This window comes from Rhinichthys klamathensis, unplaced genomic scaffold (genome assembly GCF_029890125.1).
Source record: "Rhinichthys klamathensis goyatoka isolate OS25496 unplaced genomic scaffold, OSU_Roscu_1.1 h1tg000557l_1, whole genome shotgun sequence".
Classification (NCBI taxonomy): Eukaryota; Metazoa; Chordata; class Actinopteri; order Cypriniformes; family Leuciscidae; genus Rhinichthys; species Rhinichthys klamathensis.
Window position 1 is genome coordinate 492,431 of NW_026607025.1, and position 27,660 is coordinate 520,090.

Below are 27,660 nucleotides of genomic sequence, written 5' to 3' on the forward strand. Positions count from 1 at the left end.
CAAGTAGTGTTGAATTCATTAGCACCTGGGAGTCCCTCACATTAAGTGTTAGCAGTATAAAAGTGCTTTGAGACTATTTGAATCAGGATATTCTGTACAATTGTAGAACACTGTAATTAAACAATCACAACTGCCAACTTGCAAATTAAATCGAACAAAAGGTGGATCTTTAGAGTGCGTCTTGTATTCTATTGAAGAACGTTTATAATTCTTACGGGTTTTTAAATGTTTCAGTAATGAAATTAGTTATTCAGTTTATTATTGACTATTGTTTATTATCAGGTATCGCGGAATGTGTTCGAGGTAACCATAACCGTACACTGCTTGAACGATTCCCATCACAATCTATTTCAGCCATTACACTGATAAATTATTGCTATATATCACTTTATTATAGGTTTGCAAAAACAAATTTAATGTTTTTTTTTCCGATAACTGACATTTAATTAATTGTGCATATATATATATATATATACACACACACAAACTTTTATGTTAGATGCGATTAATCGCGATTAATGCATTTAAACTCATGCATTTAAGTTGACCTCCCTAAAAAAATTATTCGCTCATTGACAACTGCAGGCGACTATGAAAAGTTATGGAGAAATAATCGGTTGAAGATCCTTTCACCTTTATGTTCCACACTTAGATCGTGAACTGATGTGTAAAAAACATATTTTGGGGCATCCTCGTCCAAGTACAGCTGTGAAACCACTGCCAAAGCCAGCACAGAACCTTAATACATCCTGTAGCTGTGTGTCCCATATCCTGGAGAACAGTTACAGGTTTCTCATCCTGGTCCTTGACACCCGTTTTGAGACATATGCTCTGCTCATATATTTGGCTACAAGACCAACGAGACCAGAGTCTCTTCTCTTGTGCATTTCCTTGCTACCTCTTTCCTCTCGTTCAAGGCACTGACATGTACCTCCTGAAGTCAGGATGAGACTTGTGCTGTGGACGAGGGCAACCTTCACTAAGCGATCGTGCGTGTGCAACCTCCGGGGCCTTCCACCACATATCAGTGGACTTTATTAGCTCCGGCAGGATGTCAGGAACCACAAACTTCTCCGCCAGGAAGACTACAGGCAACACAGCCATTAGCAAACCCCAACCCACCACTCCCAGCCAATAGGACAGTCCAAGTCGAGTGATGTCATCCCTGATCTCACCAATATGTTGATGGGTGAAAAGCGCCCAGCTGAGAAAAAATAAAAATCCTGTGGGGAGGAAAAAGAAAATGGGGAGAAGGTTAAAACATGTGCATTACATTGCAAAAAGAAAGCTAAATATGGAGGTACTGACCTGTAGGTACTAGTGTGAGCAGTAGCAGTGAGGTCGGGTCAAGCGCCTGGCCTGCCATCAGCAGTGAGCGAGTGTTGGAATAGGAGCGCACCGTCTGAGACGTCCAGCAGAGGGCGAACATGAGACACAGCACTCCAGAGCTCACAGACATCAGGAGAGCGACCACAGCAAACACTCTCTCAGCCTTCAGAGCTGTTGAAACAGACCAAAACACATTTAATATTCAAGAATTTAATATACAGCGAATTTGGTTTGGTATAACCTGCTCACTAGGCCCCAAAGAAGGGGGTACCTCATACAAACACTGAATTTGAGTGATGACCGTGTCCAGAAACTAAACCGTTATTGAGTTTAGACTTGGGTTAAATTATTTTATGATGATGATTCTCCACTGAATGGACCCCAAGTGTATTAATTAGGTAATAATTAATTCAATACAAAAAGGACTTAACATTACATACAATAATTTATATATAAATGCACACACATTTATATTTATTTTATAAACAGTTCATATTATGTAATGTTAATGCAACATATATAGTCTTATAGGTTAACATATACTTAAATCTATAGACATAAAAAAAATTATATTTATATATTTGTATACTATGTAAGCTACAGTAACGCACAACAAATTTTGTTTGCTATCATTGTGTGAACCTCGTGTCATTCCAAACCTTTATGCAAACCTGTATTTCTTTCTTCTGCTGAACACAAAAGCTAATATTTCAAAGAATGTTTGTTTTGCTTCCCATTGGGACAAACAAATTTATTGGAAGTGAAATGGGAACCAAAACAAACATTCTTTGAAATATTAGCTTGAAATAAAGCTGTTTAGTTCACAACGTTCTTCAAAATATTTTCCATTGTGTTCCACAGAAGACAAAATGTTGACTATCCCTTTAAGAAAGTCATTTCAGTTTGAGTGCTCTTGAAGAACATCACATTGTGAAACTATTTAAAACTGAACTGATCTGTCATAACGTCATCCTTCATCATTTTCATTTGTCTTGTTCTGAAGAAGAAATGAACTGAGGGGAAAACCAGACAGGCTACAACTAATAAAACATGCAAATATTGTGAGTTCAGCATGTCATAGCCCACCGAAGTGTAGAAACCCCTCCAACACAAAACCATATCATTACTTTACATCAACGTTGGAAATTTCAGAAAAATTCAGGAGATGTTTGCACAATTCCTCACATTTGGCTGCTCTGTACTTCTCAGCAGGTCAAAACTTGCAAAAAATGCCACAAAATTCCTCTAAAGCTTTCAGCTCCCATGATCAGACCGTATGGTATTTTTAGACTAAAAAAAGCAATGCTATCAAAGGCCTAAAAAGTATGCATTATTAATAACGTATCTTTTATAGAAGCCACATGAATTCAAGTTTCTAAGATCCAGAGCAGTTGTATAAAATGAATGTGGGCCACATGAGGGCTACAGAATATATTTCTGTCCCCCAAGTGCATTTAGACAGGTCAAAGGCAAGTTAAAAAGCCTCGGAGGCTTCACGAACATATGGTTTTAGAGGGGGCACTAGTAGCAGTAATGATTCACTTCTTTCCCAATGCGAGATAAAATATGACCAGAAATAAATATATATATTGAATGACACTTCTGAATATCTTTCATTCCCAAAGGTATGTGAGAAAAGCAGACACATCACACACCTTTAGTAATGTCCTCGGTGAAGCAGCTGTTGTCCGGTGTGGTCTCGTTCCCTGAGGACCACAGACCCCTGCCATCCAGCCATTGAGGTGTACAGATCGCATAGCAGATACACAAACAGCCCATCAAGCCAAGACATGACTCAATAAATCGAAAACGACTCCTCGAGTCCACCAGTTCTGGTCCTTGCATTGCTCTGATGATTAAAAACAAATAATGGTTAAACATAATATTAACTGAACAGAGTTGTTATATTTTTAGCTGGAAACTGAACTCAAACAATACAGTTGTTAATCGCTGATGGGTTTCCTTACCTTGAATGGCTGTGAAGTCTTTAAAATGAATTCAAATGATTTGATTCCATACAGTACAGTGACTGATCAGGTTCAAATATCAAATGAGTCAGAGAGGCAGAAACAAGAGATTTATGAGGATGTACAGACACGTTCTCACTTCCCCCTCACGATGCTGTAATATGAGACTGTAAAGATTTCCCTCTGCCCACAGTGGAGACCCACTCGCAATGGAAACTCCCCCTCGCATAAACACACACACAAACACGTGTTGTGCGAGCGGTTAAATTCCCCCAGAAACCCCTGTGAGTCAGTGAGGTTTGGAAAGTGAAAATGATATTTTATAAATCAGTCTACAGTGCTCAGAGAAGAATACGTAGCCTATATTTGACTATACTTGCATCAAACATCCAGAACTGGATTATAAGAAACAGATCCAATCACAAACTATATAACATACACACACATATACATACTGTGTGTGTGTGTGTGTGTGTATGCATGTGTGTATATATCACACACACAGTACTAACCAATTCTAAAATAGGGTTCGTTTACACAACGATGTACTAAAAACAGAAACGTTTGTAAAGAAACACTATGCGCCTATAGACTTAACCTGTAATATGCATGCATATGGCGTCACAGTTTTCACAAATTCACGTTTTTTTAGTTTACAGTTTTTTTTAAAGTTTGCATTTTCAGGTCCCCAAAAAACCAAAATGCATCAAAAGTTTTTAGTTGAAAACGGTAGCATGTAAACGGCCCCTCAGTCAGTTCATACTTTTGTTGCCTTTATTGTCAGGGTGGTGACACCAGAGGCTGAACCACAGTGACCGTGGGAATACATCACAAGTTTTGCTGTGTCGTCACGGCAACGGCTAAACGGCACAGGAAAGAACAGCTCTCCTCTCTCCGGCAAGGTGGGCTAACAGGAAACCCCTAAAAATGGTTGCTTCCTGCCACAGAGCTGAGATCAGTTTTGCCATAGTCTTACGAATACATGCGAGACAGCGGCCTCTGGTCCCAGTTCGTTGTAAAGGAGCAACATAACACAATGAAAATATAATTTAACATAAAACATTTTAATTGACGATTGTTGCATTCGTTCAGTCAGGAGCCCTTAAAACATTTAACACCAATGAAGATCTCAAACAAAACAGCTTCCAACGATGTTTTCCTTAGAAACTGAAAAACACCCTTGGTGTCAAAAACAAGGCATTTATGTAACAAATTCATCTTGTAAAGATAAGTGTTGGAAAGCAAAGAAATATTTCAAACGTGAACTTTTATCCCAAAACTGAGAGCCTAGTCAATTAAAACGCTTTCCCCCCCCAACAAAATCTAAAAAATATTTAAATCAATTTAGAGGGGTCATAATATACATTGTCATTTCACCTGAGGTTCACTTTATAATGTTAGTAACATTTCATCTTTCTTTTTTGTACATTTTGCACTCTCTCTGACACTTAATTAGGCCAGTTTGCAGCATTTAGTCAATAAAAGTAATTTAATAAAAGAATCTTCGCAAAGTTGCAACAGATTTTTTTTTTTTTTTTTTTTTACAGCTCAAATTGCTGCTCAAATTGTTAATTTTACTGAAAAGTTCAGGGGGCTTGTAAAAATAAATATCTGTCTCGTTTCAAATGTTGGGATCTTTAACAGGATAAATTTACTTGAAAAGCAATAGCATAAAATAATAAGACTTGATAAAGACTGTATCTTGAATAGACTTTTGTCTTGCTGCACTATCAAATACAGTTTCACTTGTATTAATGATATATGCAGTGATGCTTAAAGGGATAGATCACTAAAAAATTTAAATTGTGTCATTTACTCACTCTCATGTTGTTCCAAACCTGTACAGGTTTCCTTCTTCTGTTGAACACAAAAGAAGATATTTTAAAAATAATATCAGTAACCAGAACCAGACAGGTGACAGTAGCTATTGACTCCCATAGTATGAAAAAAAAAAATATATATATATACTATGGAAGTCAATGGGGCCCCATCAACTGTCTGGTTACTGGCATTCTTTAAAATATCATCTTTTGGGTTCAACAGAAGAAAGAAACTCATACAGGTTTGGAACAACATGAGGGTGAGTAAATGACAATTTAAATTTTTGGGTGAACTATCCCTTTAAGTAAATTCCTCTTGTTTTAAGGATTTCTTTGATATTTAAAGAGGAAAATTAATATTGGGATTGTTTTTGCAGCAAATAGCACTGAGAAGCAAGTTTTAGGTTCTGAAAGTTACAATATATTTAAATTTTTAAAAAATAAAATTGGTTCCTTATGATAAGACCCCTTTAAATCAATTTAAAGACAACAGATTGGATACTTAGAATTTGATATGAGCGCAATTACAGGGCCAGTCTCCAATTACAGTGACGGCCAAGGTAATAATTAAAGTATAAAAACACATCCAAGAATAACAACACTTTCCTATACTGCTGTGGTGACTCTCCACAATTCTGTTTCAATCTCCAACTACAGGGTGCGCAGTGGTGGTTTCTGCAATAACAGACTTTGTCTTTAAACTGTACATAAGGTGAACATATCATTCATTTAAAAAAGTATTTGTATTGTAACTTGTTTCTACCAACTGTCACTATTTCCTGGCTTTTTCGAGTAGATCTGTGAAAACATCCAATTGCATTGGGTCCTTTCCGGCAGCTAGCTCAGGCTTGTGCTTCTCCAGCCAATCAGACGAGCGGATCTGCTGCCGCAGAGTACCAATCAGAGAGTCCAGACTCTCTGAGCGGATGTCGGATTGGCCATTTAAAATCACAAAGCTCTCATCAGGCAATGAGACGGGCTCTGCCTTAATGTGCACAGTGTCAAGTTTGGTTTGAACACTTGAGGTCTTGAGTGTTAGGTCTTTGCACTCATCTATTGTCTTAGCGTCTTCACTCCTCGCTGTCCCGCTGCCGTCATCCCGTTTGTCTGTCGTCCGCTGTGTTTCAAGCATCGAAGAGTTCTGAAGCTCTTCTAATGCGTTTTTAATCCTCTGCACACCTGAAGAACAGTGATGTGAGAAGAATTATTGCCAATGTCAGATAGTCTGGGGTAAGCTATGCCACTTATTTAAATTGCAGCACAACACTTGCATTTTGATAAATTAGGAAATGTTTTTTTTATTCAGAATATTTTAAAGTCAAAAGCGATTTTCATCAATCTGCAATATAATTTTTTTAATAATAGGAGTATTTGTCATAGTATTTCCTGCTTTGGAGGCAAACCGTACTATTTAGTTTAGTCCCTGGCACAGTTTACCCCAAACCCTGTGAAACACTTTACCCCACAGATAACCTTTTTTGGAGACCTTCTTATCTTTCAAATAAAAAGGTCTTAAAGGTCAACATACATAGAAATATACTAATAAAACAAAAAGGTACAAATTTTTATAAATATATGATGGACCTGAAGAATGAAAGCTGTCAAATACTTGAATATTTATATGAACAATATAATGCTCATATAAATAATAATGGGACGACGACACAGCTTACAATACCCACTGACACATCTTACCCCACTCCCCCAAACTACATATAAGATACTACAAGAAGACAGGAACTAAAATGGAAATGAGTTCGGTCAACAAACCTAGCTGTAGTTTGTGCTGCTGATCAGTGAAGATGATTCTGAACCAGCCTGGAGACCCACAGCTGAAGGCCTGACCACAGCTCAGCAGAACCCTGTGCTTGAGGAAACACCTCCACACAGACAGCTCCTCAGCAAACGTCTTCTCCTTCAGATACTACACAAACATCACACACAAACTTGTTGAACTTTAAAGAGTTTAGATGCAGACATCTGTTCTAAACGTGCTGTGAGAGGTTATGCTGTGGTGCCCCCTGTGACCTCACCTTACTCAAGTCTGCCCAGATGAAGAATCCTGCGCCCCTGTTCAGGAAAGGTATGTCCAGTTTCTTCAGCTCTTCCGTCAGGAAGATGTGAGCCTCTCTTAGCCTGCGTCTGTTCTCCGGGAGGAACTCGCTATTCAGCCAGTCTGGAAACAGCAAGAAAACTCCCTTAGTCATTTGCTGTTGTGAACGAATCATTCTTTTGAGTCAGATCTTGTCAATGAATCAGTCTAAACGATTTCTTCATGAATATGGCTCTTATGGTACTTGAGTTCAACTCAATGATTTATGATCCAGTAGCAATGGTTAATTGCCCACTGGAAGGAAATATTATTAGGAAATAATTAGGGCTGTCAGTTAAACGCATTATTAACAGCGTTAACGCAAACCCATTTTAACGGCGTCAATTTTTTTATCCTGCAAACTTGGCCTAGCAAACTTTGTAGTTTTTTTCACATGCTTTTGCAACAGGACGCGGCATGCGCGGCGCTGCGCTATGAAACCCATTCATTTCAATGGCTTGTGCCGCGCAAGGACGTTTTGTTGCTTCGTCGACCAAAGCGCAAGTGGATCTAGCTAGACCGGAAACAAAACAACAGGCATGACGCACACACTTGTTTGGGCTTGCGAGCCGGCCAAATTTGGTTAACGTTACGTTTTGAGTGGATGACGAGCGCGAGACGCCGAAATGGATGCCAATAAGATTCTGAATGGAAAGTTTGCTTTTAAAAAGTTGCCAAATGGTTCCATTGACGAGACCAAAGTGATCTGTGTGTTTTGTCGTTGTGAACTGAGCTATCATCATCGCAGCACGTCCAGTCTGAAACACCACTTGATGATGGCCAAGCACACACACACACACACACACACACACACACAGCTGATGCGAATTCTCCGCCCCCTCGTCAATATCAGGACCTCGTCAGTATTTCTTTCACCCTTTTATTGATGGACAGTGTTACATTGAGAGATTATTTGCTCCAACTGAGAATGTTAGTGTGAATTTGAACACAGTATATGCCAATGTTGTTTTCAATAAAAAAACATTTGCACAAAGCAAGCCGATCCACTTTTCCATGTTGATAAGAGCATTAAAATGAGAAAAAATAATAGGACAAAAAGAAATCAAGAGACATTTAGAATAGATAAAAATGTGTGATTAATTGCGAGTTAACTATGACATTATTGCGAATAATCGCGATTAAATATTTTAATTGTTTGACAGCACTAGAAATAATATGTTATATGTTGGTATATTCATGGACTTAGAAGGCTTTAATGTAGTCATATAGACCATTTTAATTATACTTTTATGGTGCATTTTGGAAGCTTGAAGGCTAACATTTTAAAATGTAATTATGCATCATAACTACTCCAGTCTTCAGTGTCACATGATCCTCCAGAAATCATTCTAATATGCTGATAGACAATTTTCAAACTTTTGACCAGTAGTGTAGATACTTAGAGTAATAATTAAGCCAGTATGGCAAAATTTTGGAATTACACCACAGCATAAATAACTTTTTAATACAGAAAAAGAGAGCCCTTGCATTTGGCACGTTGGGTTCAGTCCATAAAAGCATGGGGGGGGGAAAACACCAGAAACAGTACTATCCTTTTGACATAATGTGATTTGGGACACACTAATACTAATCTTGCATAATAGACTGAAAAGAAAATATGGGAACTGTGAATCGGCCATAGAAGGAAAATGTTAACAAAGCAAGGAAAAAAATGTGTGCACCTCTATCTCGGAAAAGCTGGGCCATCTGGTATTGTGTGAGTCCCGGGACTCCGTGGAAGGCGCCCAGCTGATCCAGGGCCTGTACCAAATCTCTGTTCTCCGAGTGGACCACGCCAACTCGCATCCCTGCCATTGCAAAGTCCTATATTTGTACATAACAGAAAGTATGAATGCAGTGCTGCAATGCCAAGAATCTGAGGAAAGGCTTTTCTAACAGTTCAAATACAGTTGAAATTACCTTACTGACGCCCCACATAACATGGGTTCTCTGGGGATCTGGCAACCTGTGAAAACATTTGTGTAGTTTGTGATGATGAATACAAACACACTCACATGTACCCTGAATAAAAGCAGCCATTACTGAAAATTACAATAAAGATTAAAATAATCCTTCAATTTTAATTTCATTTTTCGGTGAAGTAGACTTTTAAGTGCATGACTTGAATTCATTAAAAGATTCAATTTAACTTGACACCTAATGATGTATACTTCAATTTAAGCAAAGGGCATATCAGATAAATATACGCAAGACTAAGTCAATTAGAATAAACAAAACACAGAAATAATAGAGAGATAGTTTATGTGCCTGTCTCTCACCCATCCAAGCTGAGAACACTGTGAAAAGTGTCTGTCTCGCTGAACACAGAGAGCATGTAAATCTCATCTATGATCACATGAAGCTGGTGCCTGGAGCATGTGAGAGAGAAACAATGCGTAAATGAGTGCAGTTGAGGCCAGAAATTAACATTCAAATGACATGCGTGAACACAAATGCAATTTCTCATCAATAAATGTGCAACTTAATGAAGCATATGAAAACATTTGGAAAACAAAATGTGATCAGAGACCCAGTTAGTTAGCCAACCAAAAAATTAAAATAGATTTTTTTTTAATCGTTAACTCATCCTCATGTTGTTCGAAACCTTCAAAGAAGTTGATGAATGCTGTTTTACATACTACAAAAATATAAAGTGACTAGAGCAGCACCCACGCGGTCTTATTTCTAAATGACAATGATTCGCCTGGTACTTCTTTGACCCTGCTCTCACTATTCGCTTTCATTATATGGACAAAGAACAGCATAAACATTCCTAAAAACAGCTGTTGCGTTACACAAAAGAAAGTCTAAGTTCGGAATAAGGGCGAATAATATATGATCATTTTCAATTTTGAAATCACTATCCCTTCAATATTTTTATATTGACAAAATGTCACTGGCTTCCAGATATCAAAGATCTGAATCTGAATGAAACACTAAGCGCCGGTTTCACAGACAGGGCTTATTAGGACAATTAGGGCATTTAAGGAGCTTTAATAAACGTACCTTAGAAAAAACATTACTGGTTTGCATCTTGAGACAAAACAATGACACTGACATATTTTAAGATATGTCAGTGCAAGTTGCTTTCAGTTAAAACAGTTTGAAAATGGATTTTAGTCCGGGACTAGCTTAGGCGGTGAGACCGGGGTTAAGTGCGTTCGACTTGAAGCGGCGCTGTGCAGACCAATCGGTGTATGACATCAAAGCACTGTTAAGAACGGCTCCATATGCTTTCAAATCGCTCTCACTTTACTTTGATGTCATACAGACATACACCAATTGGTCTGTGCAGCGCCGCTTCAAGTCAAACACACCTAATTGTTTTAGTTCAATGCTTGTGAGAAACTGTTTGAACTCACATTTTGGCAAATTGTAGAAAGCTGGTCATCTCTTCAGACGAGTACATTTCTCCAAGTGGATTCTGGGGGTTTAACAGGATAAGGGCTTTGATGTTCAATCCCTATATAAAGAAAATACAATTTTAAGAGATCCATACATTGAATTTTAAGGGTGTACATTTGTATCTTTAAGTTAAAGTGTCTTTATTATGTATTTGAAAGGCTCCTAACTGTGTTACGGAGGTCTCCTACAATAGGTTTAAATACATTAAAGGTAAAAAAAACACTTGAATTTTCTCATAATAAACATTGCACATCACCTCATTTCTCAGAGAGTCTGAAAATAGTTCGTTCCAAGATTAAGTCTCTATATATCCCTCCTTTCCGAGCCTACTCTGCTCTGATTGGTCAGACGACCCAGTCTGTTGTGAACTTGTGATTGGTCTACCGTTTACAAAGAGTGTCGGAAACGAAACGGCGATTACCATATCTGAATTTTAGCTCCGGATCTTCCTCAGCACTTGATTCATAATGATACAAACCGTAACGACGGTGTCAATTCCAACACAAGACCTTATCCTTTTGAACTGCATGCAAAGTGGATTTGCAGTGCTAAAAATGACCTTCTCGACATGTTGACAACACAAAACTAACTCTTCCAGGCTTCAGCTACAACTACAGTGTTTGAGGGTCAAAGTAAACGTTGTTCACAGGCAACCAATGAGGACAATAGGCTGGCATTATGGAAATTTGTTACATTGTTACATACGTTTGTAACAGGAAGAGAGACTGTCTATTCTATTCTGTCGAATCTATTCTTTCTTTTGGGAGAAAATAAATGCATTTATCGTGCACTTCTTTAAAACTTTGCAGACCTTTTACATTCACAAACAGCTATATTACACACTGCATGAAAGGTAATATTCGAAAACGCATAATAGGAGCACTTAAAATAAAATAACCTCTTTTTTGGCATCTTTAAGGGAGTTCTCCAGTTTCTCAACAGTCAGCTGGAAAGGTCTCACATCACTTCCTGTGAGCTGCACAAACACAAAAATAGAAAGATAAACAGAATAGCCACACGAAACAAAAATAAAACAGAAAACCACTATAACATGTCAGTGTTACATTAATTAAATCTTACACCTGAGCTTTCGCTAAGCACCTGATTATAAAGTGGCACATGGTGTAGTATGACACTGCTGTACAAGCCTACGTCCTCCGTTATGACACCATAGAAGGGCGACGGGATGAGAATGGCATCTGTGAAACAAGCAAAAAAAAAGAAAGAAAAATGTCCTTCAATTTGTATATGTGAGGCTAAAACACAGATGTGTGTTTGAGATTGATAAACTGTTAAAGAAAATCATTGAAATGGAGAAGTTGAATTCATTCGGCTGAGAAAATCGACTGACGTGGAACAGAGTGCCGAAGAGCAACGGAAAGTGCCGAGTGAATGCATAAGAAAGTGAAACTAACATGGCAGATGCATGTGTGCAGAACTGGAGTGCAGTGAAAGTTGCAAAATGCGATCGTTTCAGGGAGTCAACGACGTGGATTTAATGCACAAGTACTTTCTGTATGAAGATATCTTACACAGAAAAGTTAAAAGACTGCAGTGAGTGACGCACAAGACAGGAAACGCATCAGCAATCGGTCATGGCATCGACACTGATGGTTATCAACCTAATTGAATCTATTTGAACCAAACTGAACAATTACTGTCTAACCTGCCAAATACAAGAGCCGGAAAGTGATTAAGAGTTGTTCTCTGTGTCCCCTGTGGTTGGCAGAAGCAGAAACTGATGTGTAAAATTCCCAGATAACTCAACACAGATTCAGTTCACATAATATAAAAAAACAAAAGAAGAAATCCACACACCAAAGAAGTTCAAAGTCCAAGATCCATTGAGAAAACGTTACTTTACATGAGAATCTTCAGTAAAACATTTTCTCGATGGATCTTGGACTTTGAACTTGTTTGGTGTGTGGATTCCTTCTTTTGTTTTGTATATCTGTAAAACAAGCACACAATATCAGGTAATATTTTCAGACACATATGGTCACTTATTTTGTTTTTATTTTTATTTCAATGTTTACACAATTACTAAACAAGCAACAACAAAAAAAATACATATTGTCTCAGCCAATGCTACTGGTCTATGCTAGTCATTTCAAAATGGCTAAATATTAACTGACTAATTAGCCTGGCCAATATACACTACCATTCAAAAGATTGGGGTCCGTTTTATTTAAAAATAATAATAATACTTAGATTCAGCAAAATGCATTAAATTGATCAAAAGTGACAGTAAAGACCTTTATAATGTTACAAAATATTTCTATTTTAAACAAATGCGGATATTTTGGACTTTCTATTCTTTAAAAGAACTTCTGAAAAACAAATATTTAGCAGCACAACTGTTTTCAACATTGAGAAGAAATGTTTCTTGAGCAGCAAATCAGCATCTAGTATGATTTATGAAGGAACATGTGACACTGAAGACTGGAGTAATGATGCTGAAAATTCAGCATATTCAGCAATTCACAGTAAGTATGAGATTGAGAAGACAAAAAGTGCAGTTATTCTGTAGTGATCAGATGTAGTCTCATACCTTCTGGGTCACACAGCGTTGCTGCTAAAGCCGAGAACAGAGACCCACAACCGTTCATAACAACAACCTGAAAAAAACCCCAAAGAAAATAAGCGGACTGGATTTCTCTTTCTAAAGAAAGAGGAAGACTAACAGAAATAACACAGATGGTTTAATATATCATGCTGATGTGCGCAAAAGTAGAAAAACACTCACATTCTCTGGTTTTAGAGGTTTGGGAGAATGGCAGTAGTCTGACAGGAACTTAGCAACTTCCTCTCGAAGGCTTTGGGGAAAATAATTAAGACACAAGAACATCAATACTGTGAAATCAAAACCTAAGGACTTGATTTCAAGGAATTATAGTTTCTACACAGTTATGGGTAATGTAAGCTTACAAACTGTGGCCTTTCCAATCGTGGTATTGTAAGAAAGCAGGGTCAATGTGAAGCATGTCAGGTCGCATCAGCTGTCGGAGAAACCAAGAATCACAAAGTGCAACAAACATTGATAAGTGATATCCAGGCAGTGTGACAATTCTTTATATTTTTGTGCATGCAAGTGGCACTTGCATGTCCAAAACTTAATAGGGTGGTTGCTAGGACATTGGTATGCTGTTGCTAAGGTGCTCTGAGTGGCATTTAGCTTGTTTGTATTCATGGTATGCGGTTGCTATAGTGCTCTGAGAGGCATTCTGAAAGATATTCGGTTGCTAGGGTGTTTTGGGTGGTTGCTCACTGGCTAAAATAGCACATCCCCAAGACACCATGGTATTGAGATATATAGCTCACATTCTTTTTCTAAAGTAAGGGAGTGCTTACATGACACGGGCTGTGTCCGAAATCGCCCGCTGTAGCCTTAAATGGGGCACTATTTGGGGAGACAGCCATTTGTAGTGGTGTGCGAAACCAAGTGGACGTGGACGTAAAGTGGACGTTATCGAGTGCACTCGTTCAATCCCACAATGCACCGCCAAAACGAGTGTCCAACCGATGTACGTTCAATGGCTAGAGAATACCCATAATGCACTGTGAGAGTCGCGCAGAATGAATTCCCGCGTCCGACCAGAAGATGGCGCCCGCAGCTGAATCATCCATCCATTTTCCAAACCGCTGGTCCAATGTGGCTACAAGCGTCATATCATACAGGTATAAATCCCTACTTACTCATTACATTGCTTAATTAAGGTTTAATTTATAGTTAGTTTCCATGACAGAGTTAAAGTTAAATCTTTTCATTACTACTGGAGCTACCAGTTTGCAAAGTTTCAAATTATTATTAAACAGCAAGTACAAACTACGCAAAACTTCAGCCCTTCAAGCACACTCATTGTCCGAATACACTCACTCGTTTACATTCATTCCCTCAAGTGAACTATGTAAGTGGACTAATGTAGGGAATAGTGAATGAGGGAAAAAGGGGGCGATTTCAGACACAGCCAAAGTTTTCAACTAAAAAGCTGCACATGCACATGTTCAGTTTATAGTCGCGTAGTCTTCCTTTACAAAGTGACATCGCCAACTCCTGGCCTGGCAGCAGAATACAACATTGTGTCATTTTTGCGGAAGCGTGTGAACGGGGATCGTTTTGACAACGTTATCACATGTAAGCAAAACTTTTCTAAAAAACTTTTCAGTTTTTAGTACATCGTTGTCGTGTAAGCACAAGTTTAACCGGTTGTATTCACCTGCTTTATTGCCCACCAGACGGAGAAAAAAAATAATAATAATGAAAAAGGATCTTAGCTAATGAATGCAAAACAAGTAAATCACATCTCTTACCCTTTTCTGTAGGAGGTCAAAGCATAGCTTGTTTTCACTGGTTCCCAAGTTTATAATGCCCTGAAATAGTATCAAAAACCACAGCAAATTACCACACAGCAGAAGCTAGATAAACACACACACAAAAAAAGTGTATTAAAATGAGAAAAAACCACACAGATTTTCCTAGAAGTCCCAAGAGACTTGTGGCCACTGCGTCAACCAAAGCAGTGCCTTTAAAACCAAGACTTGCTTTTAAAAGGCTTATAATATCAGAACAAGCGAGAACTCTCAGACAGACAGAGAATGAACTAAGCAAGTGACTACAGATGTGTAGTTGACATGAAATGAAGTAATTTGTCTCAATCTCTAATATAAGCAGATTTTATGAAATCATTAAATCAGACATTACATGGAATATTACCCTGTAATTGGAATATTGTTTTAAAAATTAATGTCAAACTGCAAGATGACTTAAAATGAACTAGTTAAAGAAAAAGATTATTAAAAATTGTACCAAAAGGCCAGGCACAGAAATGTTCACTTGAAATTAAATTTTAAAAATATGAAATCTTCAGTTCATTTAAACTAGGTATAGCCCCTCCTAATTAACTAATTCTTATACATTTATGATTTACTACAATGTGTGCCTGCACTGTGCAGTAACATGTTTTTTTTTTTTTTTTTTTTACACCTTTATATACTTACAAAAGTTCAAAAGTTTGGGGTTTGCAAGACATTATAAATGTCTTTACTTTCAATTTTGATAAATTGAATGCATCACTGCTGAATATATATATATATATATATATATATATATATATATAAAATCTTACTGCCCCCAAACCTTTGAAGGATAATGTATACATACTCCCCAATCTATCTATCTATCTATCTATCTATCTATCTATCTATCTATCTATCTATTTATATATATATATATATATATATATATATATATATATATATATATATATGCTGTCTAATCGATAACTAAATCGCATTAACATAAAAGTTACATTACATATTTACAAACTTTTATGTTAGATGATTTGACAGCACATACATATATAGACTATGACATGAGAAACTTTACCTAAATTGTTATGCTGATATGATTTGTAATGCAAATAAAAATGCACTAAATAAAAAGGTAAACTTGCAACATTTGCATTAAATTTTGAAAACACTGATAATGAATAATATTAATAAAGTGGTACTGTTTCCAAAGAGACTAACATGAGGGTTTGAATTCTCGTCGTGTTTGTTGGCATGATACTGGTTGTAGCCTTCCCGCAGGATTCCCTGGTGCAGCAGCATGCTGTTGCCACGGCGAGACAGGTACGGGCTGTGCTGGGGTGTTTGATCACCCCAAAGCATGTTGGGTACTGCTTTGGCACTGTTGGGTATCAAGGTTTGTGAGGAGCTGGGCACAGGGGGCATTTCCCTGCTGGTGGTGGCGCTCTGGTCTTCCGTCCCACGTGCCGAGCTCAGGACTCTGGTCAACATGGACATAAGACGAAACTCATGTTCTCTCTCTTGCTTCGCTCGTCTCTCCTCCTGCTGCTCCCTCCGTTCCTCAGCCCGCGCCTCCTGCCGCATCCGGGCCTCCTCCAGAGCGAGGAAACGCTCTTCTGCTGTCTGTTGCCAGCTTAGATACCCAGCCAGAGCGCTCGATAACTCCCCATCTCCCCCACGAACCACCCGCCGACGTTTCCTCTGATGGAACGATCCGGAAACCCCTTCCTGGTCACCATGGCTACCTCCGTCTCTCATCGCCATGGGAGCAGTTGCCGGGGATACACCTGCACCGGAGGAGCCAGTCATGTTCTGGTCACTGCAATCTGTGGTGTGATATATATATTTAAAAAAAAACATTAAATCAGTCCTGTTTAAAGTAAAAATTAATTAAAAAAACTCATCAACTGATAACATAATTAAGAAATAAACAATCCTCTCAAAATTCTATTAAAACGACAGTTGGTGTGATAACATGCCAATGCTGTCAAGAACATCTGCGGTGCTGAAAGTAAGGCAATGGATAACAAACAGTGCCAACAGCAGACACAATTCACTTGGCATAAACACTGCAACTATGCACTGTTAAACCGCACAGTCCGTCTAAATAAATATTGATTATCAGCTAAAACTGGTAGGTCAGGTCCATAGATTTGTATACGTAGATGCCACGTTCGAACACTCCAGATACTTCAGCCCATATTCAGAGCGTCACTCACAATAAAAATCAATAATGCCACAACATTGCGCAGCAACATTTCACAGGTGAGAATGTGTTGGGTTTGTGTTATTATATGCATTAACAATATAACAGGTTTTTACTATGGTACTTATTAATGGTTTTACTTTTACTATGGTAACTTTTTAATGTTGTGTTAGCAGACGCAGCCGCCTTGTTATATCGTGTTAGCTTTGCAAAATCATCTCCTGAAATCTTTTGCAGATTTATATATTCATATGCATCTAATTTCATACTGGCTTACGTATAGCGGCTCATAGAAACAGCTGCTAATGAGGCATCTATCCATGGGTCAGGCCCATAGATCAACTTGAAGGGATGTTTCACCCAAAAATGTAAATTCTGTAATTACTCACTCTCATCACGTTCCAAACCTCTAAGACTTTTGTTCATCTTCAGAACACAAAGGAAATCTGAGCCAGTTCTGTACTCTCCATTGACAGCTACGCAACTACCAGTTTGATGCTTCAAAAAGTTCATAAAGAGATTGTAAAATTAATCCATATGAATTTAGTCAAAATTTTCTGAAGAGACTCGATCCCTTTATATGATGAACAGATTGAATTTAGGCTTTTATTCACATTTAAACACTGATTAGCGACCATAAACAGAAGTTCAATCGAAACCTGCTCAGCACACGAGAACAAACCTCTTGATGAAGCTCAAACGTGCTGCGTAACACACGAGAATGAACCTCATTGGTTCTTGATGAAGCTCAAACGTGCTGCGTAACACATTAGAATGAACCTCATTGGTTCTTGATGAAGCTCAAACGTGCTGCGTAACATGAGAATGAACCTCATTGGTTCTTGAGGAAGCTCAAACGTGCTGCGTAACACATGAGAATGAACCTCCTTGGTTCTTGATGAAGCTCAAACGTGCTGCGTAACACGAGAATTAACCTCATTGGCTCTTGAGGAAGCACAAACGTGCTGCGTAACACGAGAATGAACCTCCTTGGTTCTTGAGGAAGCTCAAACGTGCTGCGTAACACATGAGAATGAACCTCATTGGTTCTTGAGGAAGCTCAAACGTGCTGCGTAACACATGAGAATGAACCTCATTGGTTCTTGAGGAAGCTCAAACGTGCTGCGTAACATGAGAATGAACCTCATTGGTTCTTGAGGAAGCTCAAACGTGCTGCGTAACACATGAGAATGAACCTCATTGGTTCTCGCAGAAGCTCAAACGTGCTGCGTAACACGAGAATGAACCTCCTTGGTTCTTGATGAAGCTCAAACGTGCTGCGTAACACATGAGAATGAACCTCATTGGTTCTTGATGAAGCTCAAACGTGCTGCGTAACACGAGAATGAACCTCATTGGTTCTTGAGGAAGCTCAAACGTGCTGCGTAACACGAGAATGAACCTCATTGGTTCTTGATGAAGCTCAAACATGCTGCGTAACACGAGAATGAACCTCATTGGTTCCTGATGAAGCTCAAACGTGCTGCGTAACACGAGAATGAACCTCCTTGGTTCTTGAGGAAGCTCAAACGTGCTGCGTAACACATGAGAATGAACCTCATTGGTTCTTGAGGAAGCTCAAACGTGCTGCGTAACACATGAGAATGAACCTCATTGGTTCTTGAGGAAGCTCAAACGTGCTGCGTAACACATGAGAATGAACCTCATTGGTTCCTGATGAAGCTCAAACGTGCTGCGTAACACGAGAATGAACCTCCTTGGTTCTTGAGGAAGCTCAAACGTGCTGCGTAACACATGAGAATGAACCTCATTGGTTCTTGATGAAGCTCAAACGTGCTGCGTAACACGAGAATGAACCTCATTGGTTCTTGATGAAGCTCAAACGTGCTGCGTAACACGAGAATGAACCTCCTTGGTTCTTGAGGAAGCTCAAACGTGCTGCGTAACACATGAGAATGAACCTCATTGGTTCTTGAGGAAGCTCAAACGTGCTGCGTAACACATGAGAATGAACCTCATTGGTTCTTGATGAAGCTCAAACGTGCTGCGTAACACATGAGAATGAACCTCATTGGTTCCTGATGAAGCTCAAACGTGCTGCGTAACACGAGAATGAACCTCCTTGGTTCTTGAGGAAGCTCAAACGTGCTGCGTAACACATGAGAATGAACCTCATTGGTTCCTGATGAAGCTCAAACGTGCTGCGTAACACGAGAATGAACCTCATTGGTTCTTGAGGAAGCTCAAACGTGCTGCGTAACACATGAGAATGAACCTCATTGGTTCTTGAGGAAGCTCAAACGTGCTGCGTAACACATGAGAATGAACCTCATTGGTTCTTGAGGAAGCTCAAACGTGCTGCGTAACACATGAGAATGAACCTCATTGGTTCCTGATGAAGCTCAAACGTGCTGCGTAACACGAGAATGAACCTCCTTGGTTCTTGAGGAAGCTCAAACGTGCTGCGTAACACATGAGAATGAACCTCATTGGTTCTTGATGAAGCTCAAACGTGCTGCGTAACACGAGAATGAACCTCATTGGTTCTTGATGAAGCTCAAACGTGCTGCGTAACACGAGAATGAACCTCCTTGGTTCTTGAGGAAGCTCAAACGTGCTGCGTAACACATGAGAATGAACCTCATTGGTTCTTGAGGAAGCTCAAACGTGCTGCGTAACACATGAGAATGAACCTCATTGGTTCTTGATGAAGCTCAAACGTGCTGCGTAACACGAGAATGAACCTCCTTGGTTCTTGAGGAAGCTCAAACGTGCTGCGTAACACATGAGAATGAACCTCATTGGTTCTTGATGAAGCTCAAACGTGCTGCGTAACACATGAGAATGAACCTCATTGGTTCTTGAGGAAGCTCAAACGTGCTGCGTAACACATGAGAATGAACCTCATTGGTTCTTGATGAAGCTCAAACGTGCTGCGTAACACGAGAATGAACCTCATTGGTTCTTGATGAAGCTCAAACGTGCTGCGTAACACATGAGAATGAACCTCATTGGTTCTTGATGAAGCTCAAACGTGCTGCGTAACACATGAGAATGAACCTCATTGGTTCTTGATGAAGCTCAAACGTGCTGCGTAACACGAGAATGAACCTCATTGGTTCTTGAGGAAGCTCAAACGTGCTGCGTAACACATGAGAATGAACCTCATTGGTTCCTGATGAAGCTCAAACGTGCTGCGTAACACGAGAATGAACCTCATTGGTTCTTGAGGAAGCTCAAACGTGCTGCGTAACACATGAGAATGAACCTCATTGGTTCCTGATGAAGCTCAAACGTGCTGCGTAACACGAGAATGAACCTCCTTGGTTCTTGAGGAAGCTCAAACGTGCTGCGTAACACATGAGAATGAACCTCATTGGTTCTTGAGGAAGCTCAAACGTGCTGCGTAACACATGAGAATGAACCTCATTGGTTCTTGATGAAGCTCAAACGTGCTGCGTAACACGAGAATGAACCTCATTGGTTCTTGATGAAGCTCAAACGTGCTGCGTAACACATGAGAATGAACCTCATTGGTTCTTGATGAAGCTCAAACGTGCTGCGTAACACATGAGAATGAACCTCATTGGTTCTTGATGAAGCTCAAACATGCTGCGTAACACGAGAATGAACCTCCTTGGTTCTTGATGAAGCTCAAACGTGCTGCGTAACACACGAGAATGAACCTCATTGGTTCTTGAGGAAGCTCAAACGTGCTGCGTAACACGAGAATGAACGTCATTGGTTCTTGAGGAAGCTCAAACGTGCTGCGTAAAACATGAGAATGAACCTCATTGGTTCTTGATGAAGCTCAAACGTGCTGCGTAACACATGAGAATGAACCTCATTGGTTCTTGATGAAGCTCAAACGTGCTGCGTAACACGAGAATGAACCTCCTTGGTTCTTGAGGAAGCTCAAACGTGCTGCGTAAAACATGAGAATGAACCTCATTGGTTCTTGATGAAGCTCAAACGTGCTGCGTAACATGAGAATGAACCTCATTGGTTCTTGATGAAGCTCAAACGTGCTGCGTAACACGAGAATGAACCTCCTTGGTTCTTGAGGAAGCTCAAACGTGCTGCGTAACACACGAGAATGAACCTCCTTGGTTCTTGATGAAGCTCAAACGTGCTGCGTAACACACGAGAATGAACCTCCTTGGTTCTTGAGGAAGCTCAAACGTGCTGCGTAACACATGAGAATGAACCTCCTTGGTTCTTGAGGAAGCTCAAACGTGCTGCGTAACACATGAGAATGAACCTCATTGGTTCTTGAGGAAGCTCAAACGTGCTGCGTAACACGAGAATGAACGTCATTGGTTCTTGAGGAAGCTCAAACGTGCTGCGTAAAACATGAGAATGAACGTCATTGGTTCTTGAGGAAGCTCAAACGTGCTGCGTAACACATGAGAATGAACCTCCTTGGTTCTTGATGAAGCTCAAACGTGCTGCGTAACACGAGAATGAACCTCCTTGGTTCTTGAGGAAGCTCAAACGTGCTGCGTAACACATGAGAATGAACCTCATTGGTTCTTGAGGAAGCTCAAACGTGCTGCGTAACACATGAGAATGAACGTCATTGGTTCTTGAGGAAGCTCAAACGTGCTGCGTAAAACATGAGAATGAACGTCATTGGTTCTTGAGGAAGCTCAAACGTGCTGCGTAAAACATGAGAATGAACGTCATTGGTTCTTGATGAAGCTCAAACGTGCTGCGTAACACACGAGAATGAACCTCCTTGGTTCTTGAGGAAGCTCAAACGTGCTGCGTAACACGAGAATGAACGTCATTGGTTCTTGAGGAAGCTCAAACGTGCTGCGTAAAACATGAGAATGAACGTCATTGGTTCTTGAGGAAGCTCAAACGTGCTGCGTAACACATGAGAATGAACCTCCTTGGTTCTTGAGGAAGCTCAAACGTGCTGCGTAACACGAGAATGAACGTCATTGGTTCTTGAGGAAGCTCAAACGTGCTGCGTAAAACATGAGAATGAACGTCATTGGTTCTTGAGGAAGCTCAAACGTGCTGCGTAACACATGAGAATGAACCTCATTGGTTCTTGATATAGCTCAAACGTGCTGCGTAACACATGAGAATGAACCTCATTGGTTCTTGATGAAGCTCAAACGTGCTGCGTAAAACATGAGAATGAACCTCCTTGGTTCTTGATGAAGCTCAAACGTGCTGCGTAACACGAGAATGAACCTCCTTGGTTCTTGATGAAGCTCAAACGTGCTGCGTAACACATTAGAATGAACCTCATTGGTTCTTGATGAAGCTCAAACGTGCTGCGTAACATGAGAATGAACCTCATTGGCTCTTGATGAAGCTCAAACGTGCTGCGTAACACGAGAATGAACGTCATTGGTTCTTGAGGAAGCTCAAACGTGCTGCGTAAAACATGAGAATGAACCTCATTGGTTCTTGATGAAGCTCAAACGTGCTGCGTAACACATGAGAATGAACCTCATTGGTTCTTGATGAAGCTCAAACGTGCTGCGTAACACGAGAATGAACCTCCTTGGTTCTTGAGGAAGCTCAAACGTGCTGCGTAAAACATGAGAATGAACCTCATTGGTTCTTGATGAAGCTCAAACGTGCTGCGTAACATGAGAATGAACCTCATTGGTTCTTGATGAAGCTCAAACGTGCTGCGTAACACGAGAATGAACCTCCTTGGTTCTTGAGGAAGCTCAAACGTGCTGCGTAACACACGAGAATGAACCTCCTTGGTTCTTGATGAAGCTCAAACGTGCTGCGTAACACACGAGAATGAACCTCCTTGGTTCTTGAGGAAGCTCAAACGTGCTGCGTAACACATGAGAATGAACCTCCTTGGTTCTTGAGGAAGCTCAAACGTGCTGCGTAACACATGAGAATGAACCTCATTGGTTCTTGAGGAAGCTCAAACGTGCTGCGTAACACGAGAATGAACGTCATTGGTTCTTGAGGAAGCTCAAACGTGCTGCGTAAAACATGAGAATGAACGTCATTGGTTCTTGAGGAAGCTCAAACGTGCTGCGTAACACATGAGAATGAACCTCCTTGGTTCTTGATGAAGCTCAAACGTGCTGCGTAACACGAGAATGAACCTCCTTGGTTCTTGAGGAAGCTCAAACGTGCTGCGTAACACATGAGAATGAACCTCATTGGTTCTTGAGGAAGCTCAAACGTGCTGCGTAACACATGAGAATGAACGTCATTGGTTCTTGAGGAAGCTCAAACGTGCTGCGTAAAACATGAGAATGAACGTCATTGGTTCTTGAGGAAGCTCAAACGTGCTGCGTAAAACATGAGAATGAACGTCATTGGTTCTTGATGAAGCTCAAACGTGCTGCGTAACACACGAGAATGAACCTCCTTGGTTCTTGAGGAAGCTCAAACGTGCTGCGTAACACGAGAATGAACGTCATTGGTTCTTGAGGAAGCTCAAACGTGCTGCGTAACACATGAGAATGAACCTCCTTGGTTCTTGAGGAAGCTCAAACGTGCTGCGTAACACGAGAATGAACGTCATTGGTTCTTGAGGAAGCTCAAACGTGCTGCGTAAAACATGAGAATGAACGTCATTGGTTCTTGAGGAAGCTCAAACGTGCTGCGTAACACATGAGAATGAACCTCATTGGTTCTTGATATAGCTCAAACGTGCTGCGTAACACATGAGAATGAACCTCATTGGTTCTTGATGAAGCTCAAACGTGCTGCGTAAAACATGAGAATGAACCTCCTTGGTTCTTGATGAAGCTCAAACGTGCTGCGTAACACGAGAATGAACCTCCTTGGTTCTTGATGAAGCTCAAACGTGCTGCGTAACACATTAGAATGAACCTCATTGGTTCTTGATGAAGCTCAAACGTGCTGCGTAACATGAGAATGAACCTCATTGGCTCTTGATGAAGCTCAAACGTGCTGCGTAACACATGAGAATGAACCTCATTGGTTCTTGAGGAAGCTCAAACGTGCTGCGTAACACATGAGAATGAACCTCATTGGTTCTTGAGGAAGCTCAAACGTGCTGCGTAACACATGAGAATGAACCTCATTGGTTCTTGAGGAAGCTCAAACGTGCTGCGTAACACATGAGAATGAACCTCCTTGGTTCTCGCATATTAAGAGAACACGCTTGAGCTTTCACTTAACAACAACTGATGTGTAACTCAATGTTTATATGCAGTGATGGGAATAACGGTGTTATTTTTTTCAGGAACGAGTAATCAAACTAATTAATGTTTCCTCCGTTACAACACCGTTACTGACAATAAAATGTGCCGTTACTATAATTGAGCTCACTGAAGCGGTTTTCATCTGATCGGGCTCTCTCACCGCCATAGGACCTGCAAAGTTTTTTTTCTCTGGTGAGTGTGTGTCTATGAGGCGCCGGACTGACAAAAGCGAAGCGAATGCCAGGAGCGTGCTCGACAGTGCGCGAAAGAGACCGAGTGTGACCGAGAGACAGAGAGAGTGTTCGAGCATAAGTTAGTTTATATATTAGTTTACATGGTTATAAAAAAAAACACTAACCTGTTATAACCAAAATAACCTGCAGGGAAAGTTCCCAGAAAACATTTGTTTGACCAGCTGTGAACACGTGCGGCAAACAACTAGAATTTGGCTTAAATTACCTCTGATGATGGCGTCCTCAGTAGGTTATAAAAATAAAACCCCAAAATATTATATTTTATTATTATTGTATGTTGGTACATTGTTCAGTATTATATTGAGAGCAATTTTTACTAAACTGTTTACTTTTGTGAAGAAGAAAATACTTCAAGTAGGCTATACAGTATGTCTATCAGTTGTTTTATAATTTTAATTTGCACTACAAAAGAGTGTATGTGCATGTATATATTTTTTATTACTATGTATTTATTTTTGGTACATTTCTTAAGAAGCATCATTTATTTTTAGACTCATTTGTTGGCCAGTTGTGGTCTGTGCAATAAATATTAAAAGTTCTAAACCATATTGTGTTTAGTTTTTCCACTCTAGTAATGATAATATTTTAATATTTAAGTTAATAGGTGTCTCCGACAAGAACATTAAAATAGTGTAGATTAGTCTACAATGTTTTATAATAATGTGTTCTATTTAGTGTCCATTTCATTCATTTAACATTGGGGTATCCAAGTTTTTTCACTTTTTTTTTTTTTTTTTACACAATAGTTACTTTCCCTGGTAATTAGTTACTTTTGTAATGATGTAACTCAGTTACTAACTCCGTTACTTTTTGTGAGAAGTAACTAGTAACTATAACTAATTACTTTTTTTAAAAGTAACTTACCCAACAGTGTTTATATGTGAATAAAAGGCCAAATTCAATCTGTTCATCATATAAGAAATCGAGTCTCTTCAGAAAATGTGGACTAAACCGCTTAATTCATATGGATTAGATTTACGATCTCTTTATGAACCTTTGAAGCATCAACCATTTGAACGTTCAATTTTTTTTTAAGATTTCATCAAAAAAATCTGCACCGGAGATAAATAAAAGTCTTACGGGTTTGGAACAACATGAGGGTGAGTTAATGATGACAACATTTTCATGTTTGGGTGAAACATCCCTCTAAAAATCTCAATGTTTTTAAACTTATCAAGTCAACATCCAAGTAATGCTACTTTTTTGCACTGTTGCAATGAAAATATTATAAAGAATCCAGAAGCTCAACTGGTAGAGCATGGCGCTGGCAACAAGGTCATGAGTTTCATTCTCATACTAAAGAAATGCACAATTTGATTGCACTGCAAGAAGAAATAAAATAAGTAATAATAAACATGCCAAATACATTAATGTATAAAATATACACTAAGTTAAAAGTTTGGGATCAGCAAGAAAAGATATATTTCTTTTAAAGAAATCAATACTCTAACTCTCAGCAAAAATTGATTAAATTTAACAAAAAAATTAAAGTAAATATATAATGCTACATAAAGATTTCTATTTCAAATAAATGCGGTTCTTTTTGATACCTTTCTCTATTCATCAAAGAATTCTTTTAAAAAATGTAATATGGTTTCCACAAAAATATTAAGCTGCACAAGCAGTTTCAGCATTGATGATAATAAATGTTTTTTGAGCAGCAAACCAGAATACTAATGATTTGTGAAAAATCACATGACCCCACATGACAAATTAAGCTGTCATCACAGGAAATAATTTCACATTTAAAAAATATTTTATAATATAAAATTATTTTAAATTGTATTCATATTTCACAATATAACTGTATTACTATATTTTTTTGATCAAATTAATGCATCCTTGTGAGCATAAGCGTCTTTTTATCATGAATTAATAAATAGAATAGAGTAGAATATTACAAACCAAATATAGTAGGCCTATTACATAACATGCCACATGTCAGACCTACTGTCTCCTCAAATAACCCTTATTATTGAGTCACACTCATTTATATCTTTCTATCCATATATGCAACAAGTGCCTATGCCATAGTGGAATATCTGTGTACACTACATCATGCATATGTTTGGTTGCCTTTGCACTGTATTCACTGAAACATGCATCCATACACATCCATGTTTGTTTATGTATTCATCAACAGATTATTTATGATACCTGATGGGGAACAGATGACATGTGTGTTTCCCTGCTCTCCGTCCATCTCAGCGTGTTCGTCTGTGTTTGGACCGGCATTTTTGTGTTCAGCACCGGCTTCATCCTCCTCATCAACAGGTCCGAACTCGTAGAGCATCTCGGGAGGGCCCGCCGCTTCATCATCCGAGCTCATCACCTCCGTCTTGATCTCCAGGATTTCACCTGCTCTGGGCGGGTTAGTCTCTGACCCCTGCAGTCCGATCACCTGGTTCGCGACCGAACCGCTCCACAAAGGCAAAGTAGAACCCGAGGTTGCGGCTGATCGGTTACTCTGAGCCCTCTCCATCAGCTCGTAATACCTCGCGGATCTCAAAGTCTTCTGTTTGTACTCAAGCTTCAACTTTTTGATCTTCTCCCTGCATTGATCCCCGGTCCGGTTGATGCCCTTCTGCCGCAGAGTGCTGGCGATTCTGTTGAACACATGCTGGTTTCTGAGACAGGTTACCAGCTCGGTTTGGACCGGCACGTCCGACCAGATCTGCAGCAGCTCCAGTACCTCTGGTTCGGACCAGTTGCTGCCGCGTTCGTACTTTTTACCGTATACGTGAATCAAATGCATCGCAGCACTATAAATAAAGCTACAGTGTTATATTTATAGATTGCTGCAAATATGTTCACGCATTGGTATAGCACCGCATTAATGTGACTAAAAGCAAATGCATTAAAATATTAAAACTCCAACGTGTGCTACTGTAATCAATCATCTAAAACGAGCACTGGTAGCCTACTTTACCCAGACCGGAACCAGATTCCTTTACTTTCTAAAACAGTCTTGATGCATTTTCAGCTCGATGCTTTTGTTCTTTATTCAAACAAGTCCTGATACATCCGGGTTCACGGCACATGCGTGCTGTCCTTATTCCGGGATAAATTTGGACCGTGACAACAAAGAACGGCGCTGCGCATGCGCTGAAAGAGGCCCTTTGAGGAGACTCACTTGTTGCTCGGGCGCGCCATCT

At 39.5% G+C, this 27,660-nt stretch overlaps 2 protein-coding genes across 2 annotated transcripts; both read right to left on the reverse strand.

Annotated features, from left to right (window-relative positions):
* Window positions 1–572: 572 nt before the first annotated feature.
* Window positions 573–3,654, reverse strand: si:ch211-256a21.4 (uncharacterized). Its single transcript, XM_056239213.1, has 4 exons — window positions 3,297–3,654; window positions 2,985–3,178; window positions 1,309–1,500; window positions 573–1,223 (listed from the first exon to the last, which is right to left on the reverse strand). The coding sequence occupies exons 2-4, from the start codon at window positions 3,172–3,174 to the stop codon at window positions 913–915; spliced, it is 693 nt and encodes a 230-aa protein (XP_056095188.1). The 5' UTR covers window positions 3,175–3,178; window positions 3,297–3,654; the 3' UTR covers window positions 573–912.
* A 1,900-nt stretch (window positions 3,655–5,554) lies between these two features.
* accs (1-aminocyclopropane-1-carboxylate synthase homolog (Arabidopsis)(non-functional)) lies at window positions 5,555–27,660 on the reverse strand. Its single transcript, XM_056239201.1, has 15 exons — window positions 26,663–27,660; window positions 16,143–16,747; window positions 14,925–14,984; window positions 13,542–13,612; window positions 13,360–13,429; window positions 13,165–13,231; window positions 11,715–11,812; window positions 11,512–11,589; window positions 10,571–10,671; window positions 9,488–9,577; window positions 9,129–9,174; window positions 8,891–9,032; window positions 7,150–7,292; window positions 6,887–7,040; window positions 5,555–6,295 (listed from the first exon to the last, which is right to left on the reverse strand). The coding sequence occupies exons 1-15, from the start codon at window positions 27,258–27,260 to the stop codon at window positions 5,889–5,891; spliced, it is 2,730 nt and encodes a 909-aa protein (XP_056095176.1). The 5' UTR covers window positions 27,261–27,660; the 3' UTR covers window positions 5,555–5,888.

Bases quoted from the DNA above. Each gene is read 5' to 3' on its own strand.
- si:ch211-256a21.4 (XM_056239213.1), bottom strand. From the start codon at position 3,174: ATGCAAGGACCAGAACTGGTGGACTCGAGGAGTCGTTTTCGATTTATT. The intron at 1,501-2,984 runs GTGTGTGATGTG...CTGTTTCAACAG, and splicing joins CACCGAGGACATTACTAAAG to CTCTGAAGGCTGAGAGAGTG. The intron at 1,224-1,308 runs GTCAGTACCTCC...TCCTCCCCACAG, and splicing joins GCTCACACTAGTACCTACAG to GATTTTTATTTTTTCTCAGC.
- accs (XM_056239201.1), bottom strand. From the start codon at position 27,260: ATGCATTTGATTCACGTATACGGTAAAAAGTACGAACGCGGCAGCAAC. The intron at 13,430-13,541 runs GTAAGCTTACAT...TTTTCCCCAAAG, and splicing joins GATTGGAAAGGCCACAGTTT to CCTTCGAGAGGAAGTTGCTA. The intron at 7,293-8,890 runs GTGCACACATTT...TGCTGTTTCCAG, and splicing joins CCAGCTTTTCCGAGATAGAG to ACTGGCTGAATAGCGAGTTC.